The sequence below is a fragment of the Lutjanus erythropterus genome, chromosome 21 (assembly GCF_056507025.1).
Source record: "Lutjanus erythropterus isolate fLutEry1 chromosome 21, fLutEry1.hap2, whole genome shotgun sequence".
NCBI classification, from domain to species: Eukaryota; Metazoa; Chordata; class Actinopteri; order Lutjaniformes; family Lutjanidae; genus Lutjanus; species Lutjanus erythropterus.
This window is the reverse complement of record NC_139337.1, coordinates 10,801,019-10,819,767: the sequence shown is the minus strand read 5'-3', so window position 1 is coordinate 10,819,767 and position 18,749 is coordinate 10,801,019. Positions and strand designations below refer to the sequence as shown.

Below are 18,749 nucleotides of genomic sequence, written 5' to 3'. Positions count from 1 at the left end.
TAGGACAAAGTTATGTACTGTGGCAGGATATTTTACAGTTGAACTAAATATTTTAGATAAATATGTAACATTTCTGCATTACACTGTCTAAAAACTCTAGGCACGTTGTGTATTTTGTTGAGTTGTGTACTTACATTATCCCAAATGTTTCCAACAATTGCCAAACCCAGAGAAATTCATAATTATTCAAGGTAACATGCGTTTCCTGCTAACCATTGATAGCTAGTTGCTAACTGGTACAATTTCTGAGAAAACATGTGATACATTGTGAGGGATTCCTCACAGGCAGTGAGGAAGGGAGTCATAAAGAAGACTAAATGTAGTGTGAATAAAATTTAATGAACATGATTTCTGCCTGAGTCAAGTCACAGATTTTCATGAGCTATGGTGGTTGTTTAACAGTCAAGATACACACTCCCATGATCCCGTGCTACTTCACAACATCATTAAACTGTCTTTTGTTATTGTTTTAATGTGAGAGAGACACCAAGTGGTAGAACGTGCATATTGTGTGTTTAAAGATAAAAAAAAGTACTGCAACAATAGATATAACAGTAAATGCCGAAGAGTAAACCTATTAAATAATTACTATGAAATTTAAAAAAACAGAAACAAATTAAAAATGTGACAAAACTAAGAATTAAATGCACATCTAATGCAGTTCAGGTCATTCATGTGCTATAATTTCTTGTATATCTGCCAAAACTCATAGTGACATTCTGACTGTGATAGGAAATAAAAGTCAGTATGGGCCAGTGTGTTTTATAATAACACAATTACATCATATCCTGTACTGACTATTGCAGTTGTTCCTACCAGTAAGAATGAAGCCTTTTACTGTAGCCTCGCCAGGTGTTGCTTGTGTCTTGATGATACATGTTTATTTGATTTCCTGAAGTAAACCCTGGCGCTGATAATAATAATTTTCCCAGTGTCTGAACTTAGTTTCCTCCCTGCACTGTGTGAGTGTGGGCTCTGTGTCAAGCTGTTTAATCATACGAGGGGGGGAGATTTACTCTGCCAGACTCTGTAAGTGCATGGGACCTACGGCAAGAGATCACATCTGCAATTTAAGATTTACATTTATGCCACTACACCCAGTATGTGTGAGCAAGATGAGGCACGACCTTCTTGACAGTATGTCTGTGCTGCCTTGTCTTGTCTGTTGCTAGTGAGTTGGGTTTCATTCCTTAGTAAATAAATCTAGTTCAAAGACTGGTCTCTAATATCAACTGTATATTTTTATTTTCTTTAATTTCTTCCTGTACAAAGATAGTGAACTGACCCCAGTTTCTTTTTTCTTTTTTCTGCAGGGTGACATCCAGCAACTCCTGATTGTGGCCGATCCCAAAGCAGCATATGACTACTGTGAACATTACAGCCCAGACTGTGAAACCCCCCACAGGGATTCCCTGCAGGCCCAGGAGCCAGAGGAAGAGGTCAGTCAACCAGGGTGGGTGGGGGTAGAACTAGTCGAGGGTCCTGATTAATTTTTCTAAGTGTAGGAATTGAACTGCTCATAAAAATGGTAGACATGAGTGTCGTGTGAAGAAGCCACAGTTGTCAGGTTTTATTAGGACGTGAAAAATCTCTGTTCTGTGATATTTCGTCTCAATTTGGAGGCAAACATTCTGCAGCCTTGTTGACCTTATGTTTAGTGAGGCTTAGGGTTTTAACTGATTAGTATTAAAAGAGATATGGCTGTAGAATTTTGATAAATGGTTCATTAGATCTTGGGAAGTCACTTCCAGGGACAAATGAAGAGCTTTGATAGTTGCCTATGTGTCTATGTCCACTTTGGCAAAGCTTTTGCCTTCTTCTGTTTAGGCATCTCACAGATCCACTTCAGCAGGTTTAACACTTAAGGAAAGGTACATGATCCTAGTGTAACTGTACATATTTTTATAGCTCTTTAGAGACTTACATAGAAATACAAATGCAGAGTTATTTAAATATAATATATAAGAGGAGAATTAGCATACCATAGATTAAGCACTGTAAGTGTAGACTTAAATGAGTAAATCAGCAGGGTTCTGATCATTTAGGCTGCCCACAGTACAACAAATCAATAATTAAAACAATGCATCTGGCCACACCCCAATCAGTGATGTCTTTGTAGGTGTCAAAAGCTGTCAAAAGTAAAATACCTGCTGTGATGTCCCTGATTAGAGGTGTGATAAGATGTTTAATCCATGGTAAACAGTGCAGCAGCTGTTGACTGAGCTGTCATATTTAATGTGTATGTGCTATTTTACGTATCAGTATAATAACAGGTTAATTCACCGATCGTAGTGTAAATGCTGAGGAGTTGACTGAATACTGATCGACATGCGGTGTGAAGTATCCATTTTAAAGTTAGAAAGAAAGCAGCTGATTGGACAACCAGTTCTGTCTCTTTGATCTTCTTCTCTGTCCCTGTTTAAAGTAAGGATGCAATTTACACTATATCTGCCTATTAACCCTAACTGCTTACTTCTGATTCTTAAACAAGACTAAGCAGCAGCCAAGGACACCGTGGAATACATGCATCTCTTTGTTATTCCATAGTTATTTTAACTACTCACACACTTAAATCTGCATCAGAGTTAAGTGCAACAAGTTAACACTCCTCTTATATTCATGTATTAACCATTAAGATGATAATGAGGGGCACAGTGAAGAATTAGGGACACTGACTAGCTATAAAATTGCAACATGGAGCCTGAATCTAAGTCAGTGCCAGCTAAATCCCAGAGATCCGTCTACGTTTGATTAATCTGATAATTGGAAATACACAGGCTTCCAAATACCGTAACCTTAATCCGATAAATCCATTAAGCATGGTATCGTTTCAGACTTCACTTCCAAGTTGCAGCATGAGGTGATAAACTTTTATGACTAGAAGTTGGGGTTTTCCCCTGCACTTTGTCTATATTGTATATTTTCAGTTTTGCCCCTTCGAAGGAAGGAACTGCTAGAGAGCTACATAACTGAAAAGGGCGCACTTTCTTTAAATCAGCCTCCTTTAATTTAGCTGAAGTTAAGACGCCTGAGGGATATAATTTACATGCTTGCAGTGAGAAAGTTCCATTACAGTATCCCTGAAATGCAGCTGGTATGTTTTTCTTTGAGGTTTCTTTGTTGTTTCCTTCATTTTACGAGCTTTTAAACAACCCACCTGCTTACATAGTTTGTAGACTGAGACCCACATGGCTAGTTTCAGTATTTATTTACTCATTTGTTCACCATAGTAAGACCATTATCTAACACTGGGGTTTTCTTAGGTTAAGGTAAAGATGATTTTTTTAGTTATTAGTAAACTTGTAATATGTTCATACATTATAAATGAAAAATTAACGCACATTATATCATTACACTGTGTCTTGTAACATTTCATATGATGCTATATGGATAATATTAACAATGCTATATAATGCTTTATAATATTATTCAACCTTTAACCATTTTTCAGTTGCTCTGCTGAACGTAACAATGCTCTAATACATGGAGTTTTTTATCCTATCATTACTACAAGTCTAGTTTAATATATGTCATAAATAATTAAATGCAATTATTTGGCTTAAACTGTTTGAACAGGTAGCATGCTCACGATGATATGTGTTGTATCATCTTCTTGCTGAAAGAGCACTCTGCATTCTTGATGCTAATGCTAATGCTAAGACCTCTCTTCGTCCCACTCTCCTCTCTTCTCTCTAGTACACTACTGACGATTTAGATTACTCTCAGTTCTATGATTACTCTGATGGAGCGACAGACATCATTCCAACCGATGAGTATTCTGAACCACAGGTAAATGAAAAAAGGAAAAGAAAAGAAAAGACAATATGTGTTTCCTGTAATGTCTCTTTTTTGTCAGTCATCCATCCCATCCCGCAGTTTGTCTTGTGTGTTGTCTGTGTGTCTCAATGCTATGTTTACTTGCACACCAATATGCCAAAATTATCAGGCAAAAGTGTTGATTTTGCCCCACTTAATTGAAAGAACGAGCAATAATCTAGGTGTCCTGACCTGGATATGCCTGCTCTGGTTATGACCTTACAGAAGGGCTGCAGAGGTAGAATTTTGAGTGCATGTAAACATACTCACTGTGTCAGTCCTCCTTGTGTCTGTTTTTATTAGTCTGCTGCCTCCTCTGACTCAGAAAATGCCATCTGCTTTGACTGTTTTTTTTTTTTTTTTGCATTCCAGCATGTCTTTAAAACTATTATATACATAATGTGCCATAAGCATCATTTTATTTTGCATTTTAGAAACTGCAGCGAAAGCAATCTAATCACTATGGCTATTTTACTGCAATAGCTCTAAAGAGTTGCTGAAAGGCAAAGTTTTGTTTTTGCATCTGTCCCAGATACTATAGAGAGACAAAGTCCCTCCCCCTCTGGTGGACCACCATGGTACCTTACTTCAGAAACACATGAACAATAGTCCACGACAAGAGACAAATATTTTTTTTGATTCCGATTGAACTAAATAACATATATAATGTTTGTTAATTCAAAAGATAATTTTACAAGTCAATAAAGTTGCCATTTCCGGTAAAACTGTTGAAGTATAAGACTGTGAGGATATGTAACTAGAAAGACTTCTCACCAAAAAGTCTTATAAGTGACATCATGACTTTTTCCCTCCAAAAGCTAACGTTAGCCACTGAAGCTAAAATGCTTGTGTGTTGTCATACTGAGAAGTAGTCTCAAATTCATTCACCTCCTGGCTGATCAAAGGACCAGGAGTCACCAGAAAAAACACTTAACACAGTTTCACATAAAATTAAACTACACTATGACAAACTGACTTTCTTCACTTGTGAAATTATCTGTTAAATTGACAAACATCATATGTGTGGTTCATAGCACAATTCCAACAGCATCAAAGAATTATTTGTCTCTTGTCATGGACTATTGTTAATATTTTTTCTGAAGTAAGGTCCCATGGGACGCACTGCAAGGGGAGGGACTTGTCCCAAAATTCTCCTGTGTGTCACATGAAAGGCCCAGTCCTCGATTTTTGTACAGCACCCTTTCTGCTCAACTGTCACATAATCTAAAGGTAGCGCTAACATGTTCAGCATTCTGATAGCAGCCCTTGAAGTTGGTGTGCGTGGTCAACATTTTAAAGAACACCGTGCAGATCAACTGCTGTGAATGGGGCTGCTACTGGAAAGCAGAGCACATGGAGTCTGTCAGTTGGGTTGAAAAAGACTCTGTACAACAGTCGCGGATTGTGCCTTTAAATCATTTCCACTTTTGAATGTTCCATGTTTGTCTTGGTGTTCTTTGTCGCCGCCCCCTCTTCCAGAGAAAGAAACGTAGTGTCTCCATGAAAAAGAAGAGGACCAGAAAGTCCCTCAGTAAAACTAAGGCCAAGCCCTTAAACTTCTTGGCTTCCAAAAAATCACCTGCTAAAAAGTTTGCCGCTAAGAAGAAGCGACAGATGCCTGGCTACCAGGCCACAGCGCCAGCGCGACCCAGAGGCAATTTTAGGGTAAACGATCATGTAAAGAAAAGACCAAATCCCATCAAGATCTTCCTGCCTTGAAGGGGAAAATCTGTGATGGTAGACTTAGAGCTCCCTAACCTCTTTTGTGTAGAAGTAGCAGAGTCTGTAGCCAGCTTGAAAGGACCCCTACCAAATAACCTCTGTTTTGAGCCTTTGTGTTAACCCTCGCTTTATATTTCTTTCCTTTTTTCAACATGACTCAGCCAAACATTGTAGAGGGAGATTACAATACAGACATTGACTACGGAACTTTAGATGGTACTCAAACTCAGTCACCCTTTGCCACGAGTGGACCCGAGGAGGTAATTTTTTTATCTTCATTCTCATCTACTTTTAAAAACCCTTGTTAGCTGTTTTGGGAAATGTGAGCCAGGAAGATTTTACCCAAGGAAGTACCTGGTATGAAATGACAAAGACACAACCATTCAAGTGAATCGATGTGTCTTTTGACTTTTGTGTGGCAGAACTGATGGACAGGGAAAGTTTTTGGAAGTAATTGTGACTATGGGCTGTCCTTAGTATATTCCATGCTTTCTTTACAGTATATTAATATTATGATTTCAAAAGGGTATTTGCTCTAGTAACATGTGGCCCTCCTTCTAACAGAAACCAGACTTTTAGTGAAGTAACATGTGCTCCTTTACTGGAGCCAAAATGATATTCTCTGATATTAAAGACAGTGCTGTTTTCCTCAGTCACACTGGCCTGTCTGCTTTTATTACCCACACAAGGACTGGAGAGTTGACAAAACTTGCTGCCTCTTCCAGAATTTAAACAAAAGTTAATGACCGCAGAGCCACTCATGTATAATAAATGATACTGTAGATTATCAGTTTAACAATATATGCCCTGTCCATCACATCATAAGCTTAGTTTTGATCACTAGTTCTGCTAATTACTTCTAAAAGAACTATGATCTAAACTAAATGATCCTTACAGCCAGCCATGAACGTGCATTATCTGCTGCAGTGTTTGACAAAGTGGATGTGATTCTGCACGCAAAATTTAAGTGTATAATTTGGCCAGATGGAGTATTGCCAATAAAAACTGTGTAATTGCATCCATTCTGTTCCTCCCCAAAGCTAAATCCACAGTGATCACAGTTTGGAATGAAAGAAAAAAAAAAAATACGCTAAGTGATTGTGGTTGTAGTAACTGTGCGAAATACAGAGTGTGCCAGGGCAAACTCACAGGTGGCCCAAATCATGTTCTTTATTTTGACCAACAAATGTAAATTTTTAGATGAATTTATCTTGATGCACTCTGTATATTTGCACAGCTACTGTAATCTGATGATTGATTAGGTGTTGATATAATTTGCTGCTTGTATCATTTCAGACATCTATTTTAGCCTCTCTTTACTGTCTGTATCAGTATATCATGTATGATGAGAAAGAAAAGAAGGCTAGGATAGCAAGTCTGTCTTGACATGTATGATTAACAAACTTTTGATCATCAGTTAATGATTTTATTCATTCATGATGGTAACACTTTATTTATTCCTTTGTTTTATTTACTGAATTAAGGTGTGCTACAGGGATCACTGCAAATACTGCTGTATTTCATGAATGTGATTTAACAGAGCATACTGTAATTTTAACATATCCATCTTGGAGCTTAACTTTTCTTGGATTGTTGATGCAGATACTCAATCAGTACAGTACAGTAAAATAATTTAGTAACAGTGCATGTGTTAAATTTTAGTCCTTTGTGAAACTGATGTTTTCTTCATTCCTCCATAACTCAATATTGTTATACAACTGGGATAAATAAGGTGTTACCGCTGCTATTTTAAATTTTGTTTTCTGCCTATCATGCAGAATTTATGCTTTAATAACATCTAAAAGTAGACGTTTTGCCTCAATTGCTTAACTAACATCCTTATTTCTTTGGTTACTCACCATCAATTCCCCCCTCTTCGCTTGGGTAACACCTGAAAGGCTGTGGAGGAGGATGTTGTCGGTGCATATGCCACCGAGGCCACTCCCTTTGCTGCGGAGCCCACCATTGTCCCAGAAACAGTGGACAAGTCGCACACTGATGCGGAGGCATTTGACTTTAAGGAATATGACCTAAAGGAGTATGACTTGGGCGAGGTTGACAACAGGTTGTATGATTACGGGGCGTATGATGAGTATGGCACGGCCCCTTCCAAACCCACGGCAACCTACGATGATGAGGTGGGGCCCGGGGTTGCCGCTGAAACCGACGTTTCTGAGAGCACCGTAAGTACCACACCCTGACCTGGTGACTGAGGGGTGTGAGCATGAACGGCACGCGTCAAGGACTCTGTGTTTGTTATGGACTCACTCTGTCTTCCAGTGCACGCCTTCCCTAGTTGGTTGCTTGGCAATGTGTCATTGACATGTTGAGTGTGGAGTCTTGCTGCTGTCTCAATGGTGTGTGACTGGTGATTTAATGATTGACAGCTATAAGTGAGACAATGCTTGCATCTGTGTTTTATTAAAAAGGGTGTAACTGATTACTTCTTAATTTAGTAGGTCTCATTCTGCTCTACTTTGCACAAGCATATTAATTTACTTTTTTCTTTGTTACGTTTTCATCTCCACACACATCCTTTAATCAGTGTATGTCAACCTGCACCGCACCCATACATACCCAGCAAGCTGTACCACCCCTTCCCCACCCACTCATCTCTCATCAGTCTGATCTGATCCCTCCCTTTCCTTCTCTGTCGTTTTAACTAGCAGCCTGTCTGCACATACACACATACATACAACTGTAATCAAGATGTTATGGATTCTTTTTACTTCCCTTCATGCCAAAACTTTAGAACAACAGTCACGGCTTGTCATGGTTTGTCATTTGGTTAATGTAAATATTTAACATATATTCTTCTCTTCCCTTTGTCTTTATGTTTAGCCACTTTGGCCACAGTGCTGTTTAAATCTACTCTCTCTGAAAACATCATCAAACACAATTTTGTTGTTTGTGTGCCTTTGGGTATTGTTACCACGCAAGGGCAAGGACTTTATTGGTCTTTTACGCCTTTTTAGTACCGCTCTATGCACGCACCACCCCAGGCCCACTCACAGACCTCCCATCTCACCCCACCTTCTCCACCTTCATTCCCAAAAACAAACAATGCAGCTGAGCTAATTCACCACTGCTAATGAAACCACAGCTGTTTATTCAGATCTAGCACTGGTGCGCAAAGATTAGAAAAGAAGACACCTCACTTCACTTAGGGGAATGTCTCTTATTGTCTCTTTCTGTATGTGTGTCTTTTTGTGTTATTTTGTGAAGTTTGCATGACAGCGATAACTTGTCGGTGTTATGAGATATTTTATATTGTCACCGTTAGCCACACTGCACAATGGCAATGCAATTTCAAGCACATAGAGGTCCACTCTTGCTCATTACGACTAACATTTCTTGCCTGTATTGTTTCATAATATCATCTCACTTTGTGTTATTCTTGATTCACTCTCTGACATAGATACAGAAGTTGCAAATGAGTATATGATATTGATTGATTCATTACGTTGTTTTTTTGAGGACTAACACATTTCTCTTCACTGGATGAACTGCCACCTCAGTCATCATTGCTCATCCTTGCTCTTCATCTACCTGTGGACTATAGCTGCTGTGTGAAGAATGTCACCTCTGTGCGTGCTTTTGTAACTACAGGTCGCTGGTGCTGAAGGAGTCTTCGGTCAGAAGGGAGAAAAGGGCGAGCCAGCTGTCATTGAACCTGTAAGGCCCCAAAATATCATTGTTGATGTACTGGCATGATCCTTTCATTTTAAGATTATTGTGCTTAGTGTGAGCTGTCATAATTTAATCTCCAGTTATTTATTAAATCAACCAAAACTAAGTGAAATTAAGTCAACTCCTGAATTACAGCTTCACAGTTTAAAGCACTGCCACCCAAAAAATACCCAAAACTTTCCCCCGGATTTGTTGATTCACCCTGAGCGTGTTTGTTGCACTGCTGTTGCACAGGACAGCGTCCATGGTGTGTAACAATGTGTTTGTTTTTTAAAGGGCATGCTGATTGAAGGACCACCAGGACCCCCCGGCCCAGCTGTGAGTCTATTGTTCAAAAAGAAATAAATCAGTGTTTTGCATCCAAGCATAATTATACAACATTGTTGTCAGATTTTAATTGGTTTGCCTGTTGGTGGTCTGCTAACTTAGCTTTGTATTTGTAGGGTCTTCCAGGTCCCTCAGGCCTACAAGGACCCCCAGGCCCTGCTGGCGATCCTGGTGACAGGGTAAGATGTCCTTTATGTGCCAAAAAAGACAGTTATTTTTGTATGTGTATATACTGTAAATATAATGTGTGTTCATACGATGGTGCAGGGATGTATATCAAGGTAATTAAAGGCAACCCATTGGTCAGCTTACATGTTAAGTAATAAAATGTAAATGCCCAAAATCAAACCAAAGTCCAAATGGAAGATCATTGACTCGGCTCCACTATGCAAAGCCTCTTATGTCGATTGATATTTGTTTACTTTACACAAAACTCCATTACCTTATTTTCTTACTATTGACATCATGATAGAAGCTTAATCTCAAGTGTGCAGATGCGAAATTGTCATGGGATTTGTAAGCACTGTACAAGATAATCATGTTTTATAGTGTGATAGTGCTGTGGACAGGAACTGCTAAGGTTTGGGGACAAAAACACCTCATCAGGGTTGGGGAAAGATCATGACTTGGATTAAAATGATCACTCACATGAGAACTAGATACAACCAAGTGTTGGCATGCAAAAGCACAGCTAAAGATTTAATAAGCAACAACGGATTATTTGAGTGTAAGTGTATTTTTCATTTTGTACTTTTTCAAAAATTGAAAGATTGGTGTTTGGGCACTGTATGTCCCATATTTTGCTGCTGTACAGAATCGTTTTAGGACGTGTTTCACCATTCTGATTGGCAGGTTATAATAGAATAATACCTAAAAGGTAGGAGATGTGAGTTTGTTCGTCACGTCAATTATTGTGGTCAAATTTGAAGATTAGAAGAGGAGGAATCATATTTGCCCTGAGTTTCCCTCGGGGAAAAGGTTAGGGTTAGGATTATACATATTTAACACTGTTCTTTAGACTCTCTCTCTGTTCTACACACATTAAACACACTCACACACACACACAAACATGCACAGCAAAATTCATGGAAAAGGATGTTGATTTTGGACTGTGGACAGTAGCGTGGTTTACAGATGGACAAGCTGAGTCTATGTGCGCTGGGGAAGGAGGAGCACATGTGCATCAAACCAACAAACAGCACACCTCCACACACCATCTGTGCGCGCGTGTGAAAGTGTGTGGTTGCGTTTGTTTTTCCTTCCATATTACTGCCACTATTAACAGCGTATGTGAAGGCACAATATCAGAGTCAAAGCCAAAAGAACTCAGGATCAGTTAAATCTTTCCAAACAATCACAGCAGATGTTTGTACATTTTGCCTAGATGTGTACATCAAGTTCAATGTAAGAATAACTTTCAGTGATCTACACCATCATAAGTTCTTAAAATTCAAGCCAGATGTAAATGTTATTGCCTGAAAACCACAAGAATCATCATCCAGAATAATCATCCATCATCCTGTTGTCTTTTGTAAATTTTCTTTTTTTGTTTCCCATGTTACAGGTTATCTTACAAAGTTGATCATGTTATTAATGTGGTGATGTCTCTTCTGTATTGCAGGGTCCACCTGGTCGTCCTGGTCTGCCTGGTGCTGATGGTTTGGCAGGGCCTCCTGGAACCATGCTGATGCTGCCAGTAAGTGCTTAGAATAACACAACACAGAAAGTATATACCAGCTTTTATCATATAACTCTATAACTTGGCTCGTTTCTAGGGTACTGATTAGTGATGACAAATGAATAGCTTTTTTCATTCGTGTGTCCGTGTCTGTTTAATAGTTCCGTTTTGGTGGAGATGGTGAGAAGGGTCCGGTGGTATCCGCCCAAGAAGCCCAAGCCCAGGCCATCCTGTCCCAGGCCAGAGTGAGTAGATGTTAAAACGGCCAACGGGAAGCCAAAAGGCTGTGGACGAACCCCCACCCCCACCCTGCTCCCCACACACACACACACAGCTGTAGGAGGAGAGGAAGGGAAGGATGAAGGAGACAGTATTTTGGTGGGGAAGGGAGGAGGGGGGAAACAGTGCATTTCGTCGGCCTTGCAAGGCTAAAAGGAGACATGCCGAGCTGGCTGAAGAGCAACAACATAAAAAGGCCACTTTGAACAGATGGACAGACAGGAGAGCCTGTTAAAAATACTTTAGGGGCTCTTGACCTGCGTGTGGGCTAAACCAACAGGTGTAGAAAATGTCTTTGTGTATATGTGTGAGTGGGCAGTTGGAAGAAATGAGAAAATCTGGAATTTTTATTTGGGGTCCTGTTTGATTCTTACACAATATCCCCCATTAACTGTCAGTCAGAGATCACGTTAACAAAGAGACGAAGTGTAGAAATAACTCTGACTTTGCTCTACATTAAGACAACACAGTCACAAAGCAATTAGGTAATGATCCGGAATATGTACGGTATAGAAATTAACCAAAAGCTAAGCTAAGCTAGCTAATTATTGTCTTGTTTGCTTTGTTGTAACTGATTTGTTATACAGTATGCAAACAAAATGAACAAGATTTAAAAAAATTATAACTAGGAATGCCATGCAAACTCTGTAGTACATACAGATTTATTACATGTCTTTGTTGAATACTTGATTCTGGTTAGTCAATTATGACATTACGCAATTATTTCTGAATGGCAGATCATAGACTGTGGAGGACTTAGTGGAAGCAATAAGCATTTTTAAATCACTAAAATTATTTCAAAATCAGTGTTTTGTGTCAAATACATTTTATTGATTTGATTGCATACTTAAACAATAAGCACATAACACACACAAACAGAAAGCCATAGATTCAATTCAACATTGAATATAGACATGCATGGATGGATGAACTTTCTATAAAATACATGACATAGGTTGGTGTAGCATATATAGCAACACAAACAATGTATTATGTATAAAATTTAGGCATGGCACAGGACAGTGTGTGGAAAATAAATATACAGAAACACATAATGTATGTTCTATATGCAGCAGGCCATGATTATCTTTCTCAAAAAGTGGTACACAGTGTATTTTTTGAATGGATTTTTTACTGGGTGGAATTTGACCTTGTTCTTTTGTGTGTGTGTGTGTGTGTGTGTGTGTGTGTGTGTGTGTGTGTGTGTGTGTGTGTGTATGTGTGTGTCTGCCCTGCAGCTGGCTATGAGGGGACCCCCAGGGCCAATGGGTTTGACAGGAAGATCCGGGCCAGTGGTGAGTCTGCTTTTTTTTGTTTGTTTTTTGTGGTTGTTTGTAGGAATTTGGCTCTTTACTCTTTTGGCAACTGACCTTTTCCATATGCTGCTTGTACAAAGTTGCCATGTGCACACATATCCATTCAGATCAACACTTAAAGTTGCATTCACTGAAAGTTTGATGATATAAACTTTTAACCAATGTTTCAGAGAGTTCAATGCTTATAATATATAATTCTTCTTCTTTTTGTTTTTTTAACCGTTATCAAGGAAAATATCCTCTATATGTTGTTTGTTTTTTAATTTTTGGGACAAATATATTGGACAGAACAGAAACCAGATTACTTGTTGTTGTTGCATCAGTGCTTGGTGGCTCAGTGACCACACTGCCTGTCTGTTAGGTGCTGTTGCTGCCAAGAAAATTTCTTTCTGTTGCCCTTTCTCTTGGGCTTGTTGATACACGATCCACTATTTATCTGCAGGAAAAGAGCCTACAAAAGACACAAAGAATTACCATTTGTTAAGTCACCTCTTCTCAGGCTAAACGCCAAGCATAATGATCCGAAATGATATGACAATAAGTAGATACCGAGAACAGAGGATGTGTGGCTTTTATCTGCTGAGAATATACCTCTCTAAAATGTTTCCCTTCTTGATTGATTACATGTTTAAACCCCAGATTTTCAGTCATTTGAGCTATTTATGATTCCAAAATGTCTGTCTGTAATCACCAGCTTTGAATCCTTATTCGTCTGCAGACAGATTACAGTATATGTCCCAGGTCTTTGCCTAGACCAACAATTTAGCATTGCATTTATAGACTTAAGTATATGCCAAAAGACACCAAGTTGTGTTAATGTGCCTGCATGTCTTTTAATTTTAGGCCTCAGATGTTTGGTGCTATCAGGATAAATTCACACACAAACTGATATACTCAAAAAACAAACCACTCAAAGGAACAGACTGTTTGAGCCAGCGACATGTAATCCATCACTAAAGAAAAATAGTCATGGGAGAGTGATGGAGTTGAAAAGATCTTATTGTCTTCAACTGTCTTCACTTGAGTTCTCAGGTGGTTCATGCGTTTGTAGTAACAGGAAAGTGTGGATTGATTTTTCTGCAGATGAACGCACGAAAAGGAAGGTCTATATAAAGCTAAACTACGCCATCTGCTGTTTACTTTGCTCTACTTCTTAATGTCCCAAAGCAAACTGCATGTGTCACAATGTGAGTAAGAACTTTGTCCTCTCTCTCTTCAGGGTCCACCTGGTATTAGTGGACTGAAAGGTGAAAGTGGAGACCACGGTCCTCAGGTGAGTCATACGTGATGATCTTAATAATGTGTTAAAATATCCCTGTGAGTGAAGTCCACGTCCCCAGCATCCCTTGTCCTGCTAAGTGGTCCCCATGTGTCTGCGCAGGGTCCCCGTGGCATCCAAGGGCCTCCAGGACAACCTGGCAAAGCTGGCAAGAGGGTGAGTGAACTCAGTGACCTGGTGCACTCTCAATGTGCTGTGTGTGTGTGTGTGTGTGTGTGTGTGTGTGTGCTCACATGCCTCTGTATTTGTTGTTGTGTGGTTGTTTGTACTTGTGGTCACTTCTCAAACGTTGAGAGGCTTATTTCCAGTTCAACAAACAATTGCTTGATATGCGCTTAAAGGCCTGCGCTGCCTCCAATCCTCGGATCAATGGTCGGGCAGTTAATCTGTCTGAAAATGCCAAAATGGGAAAAGTGGCGCTGGATGTGGGGCACAATTAGTGTCACAGTGTAGTCACTCTGCTGGGCCAAACGCCTTGACCTAATTGGTTACTAATAAACATAAACCAGTCATAGATAAATTAGTAATACAAGCTTGATTCATGGGTCAATTGTGAGCCGATATGTGAACTACTCATCTGTATCGGACTAATTAAAAAACAAAATAAAACTGGAGGTAATAGTATAAAAAAATGACAAACATCACTGTAACATAAAAATAAGAAATATATTTATATATTGTATGTATATGTATAGATGATCCCCGGTTCTCCTTAGTTCCCCCTCTTGATTGATAGATTTTTATTGATATTATTATATTGATATTATCATATTTTTTGTAAATTGCTGTTTAATATTTTGTTAACCAGTAATTTGTGTTAGTCAGCATAGTTTCTGCTTTACCTCTAAGTCTTTGATGCCAACACTGTGTTTTACTTGAGGCGCCATACTCAATTGTTTACTGCAAAATATTTAAGATATTTCATTTTTCTTATGACTGACAAGCCTTTGCACAAGTCAACAAACCACCTGGACCTCCGGGAGAGTAGCTCTTGCTCTGGTAACAGCTAATGGGGATCCAAATAAACAAACAAACAAATAAACATGCAGGGCACAGCAGTTGCATTTAAGTGTTACTATTTGACAGCAATGCCATGGACAAAAGATAGGACACCTAATAATTATAAGCCTGATGGAATTTTTATAGATAAAGTTAGACTCTGCCCGAAAATAATCTTGGAAACTGAGTACAACAATATGTAAGTTTTTATCTATATGTGTAATTTTCTTCTGCTGCTGTCTCTCAGGGCCGTGCTGGAGCTGATGGAGCCCGTGGAATGCCCGGAGAGCCAGGCTCCAAGGTGCCGTACGCCATCACATCACACAACCTTTCATATTCAAGTCAAGTCAGCTCAGTTTTATATATATATATATAAATATATTTTATATAGCACCAAAAACAGAAGTTATCTCAGGGCACCTTTCACATAGATCAGGTCTCTTTATAATATTATTTATTACAATACATGGACAGTTTAGTCTTTATATTATTACTAACTATGAGAAGTGGTTGTAGTTCTAGGTTAGTACTTGTAATTTTAATTACCACAATACATTTGTTGTTTGTCTCATTTGTGACTGACTACAAATGAGAAATAGTGTATTGTTGTCATAAAGCATTGTGGCCATTGTGCAGCCCATGATGACTTTGATGTGTGGTCTGGTGACATGCTCTGCTGTGTGTCTGTACAGGGTGACAGAGGCTTTGATGGACTCCCCGGACTGCCTGGTGAGAAGGGACACAGGGTGAGTTGTCACAAGTTCAGTTTGTCAAAACCATGTGTCAAAATGTGTCATTTTTGATGTCAAAAACAGCTTTTTAGTCTTTTACTGTTGCAGATCCCACTGAAGTCGAATCCCTCTGAGAACTGTCTATTGAGAGAAATAATAAACCACATTTGTAAAGGTTCTTCATGAACAACAGAGTATTGTTTAGTATGAGAAAGGACTCCTGTAGATGTTCTTAAGCTTACAAGCAAAATTTAATTTCTGCTTGTGACAAGTCTGGCATGAAAACAAAATCCCTTCATTACTGAGGATTTGTCTTCTTACATTACTATGAATTACTGAAGGGCTGGACATCATTTAGATGGCAAAGGTTTTAGATGTAATGTAATATATTTCGCTGCAGTCACTGGTCAACTTTGGAATTTCAATATCTATATAAGATCATGTTGAGTAATGTTGATTTCAGTGTGATGAGTGAATAACTGCAGTGTAATGAGGGGACTAATTGAATAACTAGTTGTAATTTGTGTCATTCCATTAATGTACCTGCGTTAATAAGACATGGAAACATTTACTGACAGTTTTGCACTGAAGCCAGGTAGTGGAGTTTAATGTATTCCAAGATTGTTGAATGAACCACAGTTTGTAAAGCAGTGCAGGATGGGAAATTGCTCCATTGTGAAGGGGAAGGAAAATGTCTCTCACGCCAATGTAATGAACATGAACAGTGATACATAAGAATGAAGAAACAAAAAGGTTTTAAAATGAAAGCATAAGCAAAGGCACAGCAGGTTTTTTTTAAAAAAAAATGTTTTTAAAAAACCTGAAAGAAAGAGTATTACATATCTAACAAGCCTGTAGCTGAATTGTTAGAAATGTTTGGAACAGTTTTGGAAATTCTGTTGGACATTACACCAATATGGTACCACACTGGTACAGAACTATGCAGGACACTAGACCCCATATGTACAACAAGGGTTAGAATATTATTATACATAATGTAGAAATGCATCTCACTCAAATTGAACCATCAAAATCCTCAAACATTTAATTTGTTCAAATAAATTCTGAATGAAATATTACTCAAATAGCACACTTATACTTTTATTTCTTATATGTTTTTATTGATTTATTCCTAATTATTTTGTATTTTATTTGACCTAAGTGGCTATTACTGGTATACCATCTATTTATTACTATTATACTATCTTTTTAATATGTTTGTTAAATGCTGAAAAAATAAAGAAAGAAATAATTGAGACTTTTTTTCTCCTCTTATTTTCTTTCCCTCTCTACCTCAGGGGGAGCCAGGGCCAATGGGACCCCCAGGTGCCCCTGGAGAGGATGGACAGAGAGTAAGTGCTTCCTCTTCTTAACTAACACCCTAATAACTGTTAAGGAAATCAGCTGAGGTGAATCACGTTCAGTTACACCGGCTGTGGTCTGCCAGCTGAGCCCTCAGGCAGTGGCAGCTGGGCGGAGACTGTGAACTGGGGAGGAGGAGGGTTTGTGTTTAACCTTTCCTCCCCCTGAATCTAACTACCCTACTACCCCCCCCCCCACCCCTCACCACCACCCCTCCTCCACCCCCAGGCGGCTGCTACATTCAGCAATGTTTGGTTAGGTTGAGATTAAGCCCCAGCTAAGACAGGCTTTTCTAGAGATGACGATTATACAAGTGGGTGTTGACAGCTGATGCTTCAATAAAAGACGCCAATATTTACCTCTGATTTTATTTATTGAAACCATTAGAGCATGAAACACTGAAACTGTCCAGTGAAGATCAAAGCAATACATTTTTGTCTTTTTCTTTCCTTAGGGCGAGGATGGAGAGATCGGGCCCAGAGGATTAGCTGGAGAGAGTGTAAGGCTTGTCTGCTGTTGGTTTAATTTGATCAGGTTATCCCAAACATATATGATTCCAACATGTTGCAACAAGATCCTCTTTAGCTCGCCTTTCAAGCGGTCTCTGATGTTTGTCTGACAAAAATATCCAGCAGAGCACTGCTGATTCCATGGTGAAAATTATTTAACAGTGCTTGGAATAAAAATGGTTGCTTCTCATTTTTCATAGGGTCCTAGAGGTTTGCTGGGACCTCGTGGTCCTCCAGGACCCCCTGGATCTCCTGTACGTACCATCACCTTTACCTTCCATCTGATATGACTTCCTGCGATTGATACGAGGTGTACATGACTTTTCTGACTTGTCCTTTGCAGGGTGTTGCTGGCGTTGACGGGCCTCCAGGTCCCAAAGGAAACATGGTATGAACACAACTGTCTCACAGTAAACGGACCTAAATCTTGCTCTGTTCATTTCTATAAGTTTACTCTGTCTACGTGAGGCTGTTAAAACTTCTTTAGGATGCACAGCTGGGAGGTCAAAGGTCATACCTCTGCCTCAGAGGACCTGAGAAAGATAGTAGCATCTTAAAAGGCAACAGCACTGGTTCAAATGGTAAATTATGGTGCTGCCTTTTTTGGATGTTACAAGATAAGTAGTGTATAATGACAAACCAAGTGTGAAACTTAGAACAGCTACTAAATAAAATGCTGAATTAGGGTCAAAAGTGTACCCTCAAGCCAATAAATACATTTAACATGAACATTTAGCAAGAGTTCATTTATTAGAGCTTCTATTTTTCACTGCAGCCATCAGAAATTGGAAAGTAGTAACTACATGAAATGCTGTGTGAGTGTGACATTTTCTTTACATTTAAATACAGCGGGTTCACAGCCCTGGTTAATTAGGAGACAGTCTGAGAGGCAGTCATATTTGAGTAGATGCACAGATACACCAAAGCACCTCTTCAAAAAAACAACTATAACGTCTTAATCAAATAAGCCGATCCTCAAATAGAATAACAGTTCACTATGCACTGCATGGACCAGCTGAAGTAAAGCATGTTTTTATAGTT

At 39.0% G+C, this 18,749-nt stretch overlaps 1 protein-coding gene across 2 annotated transcripts in view; it reads left to right on the top strand.

Moving 5' to 3' along the window:
* col11a1a (collagen, type XI, alpha 1a) overlaps positions 1 to 18,749 on the top strand; it is a 94,600-nt gene that overhangs the window by 18,307 nt on the left and 57,544 nt on the right. For both annotated transcript variants that reach the window (XM_084747532.1, XM_084747531.1), the window contains exons 5-22: positions 1,314 to 1,439; positions 3,697 to 3,789; positions 5,700 to 5,798; positions 7,437 to 7,721; positions 9,148 to 9,213; positions 9,505 to 9,546; positions 9,672 to 9,734; positions 11,177 to 11,251; positions 11,395 to 11,478; positions 12,751 to 12,807; positions 14,048 to 14,101; positions 14,210 to 14,263; positions 15,354 to 15,407; positions 15,799 to 15,852; positions 17,136 to 17,189; positions 17,654 to 17,698; positions 17,909 to 17,962; positions 18,052 to 18,096. In XM_084747532.1, coding sequence (XP_084603658.1) covers positions 1,314 to 1,439; positions 3,697 to 3,789; positions 5,700 to 5,798; positions 7,437 to 7,721; positions 9,148 to 9,213; positions 9,505 to 9,546; positions 9,672 to 9,734; positions 11,177 to 11,251; positions 11,395 to 11,478; positions 12,751 to 12,807; positions 14,048 to 14,101; positions 14,210 to 14,263; positions 15,354 to 15,407; positions 15,799 to 15,852; positions 17,136 to 17,189; positions 17,654 to 17,698; positions 17,909 to 17,962; positions 18,052 to 18,096 — 1,404 coding nt within the window. The remainder of the gene's footprint in view (positions 1 to 1,313; positions 1,440 to 3,696; positions 3,790 to 5,699; positions 5,799 to 7,436; positions 7,722 to 9,147; positions 9,214 to 9,504; positions 9,547 to 9,671; positions 9,735 to 11,176; positions 11,252 to 11,394; positions 11,479 to 12,750; positions 12,808 to 14,047; positions 14,102 to 14,209; positions 14,264 to 15,353; positions 15,408 to 15,798; positions 15,853 to 17,135; positions 17,190 to 17,653; positions 17,699 to 17,908; positions 17,963 to 18,051; positions 18,097 to 18,749) is intronic.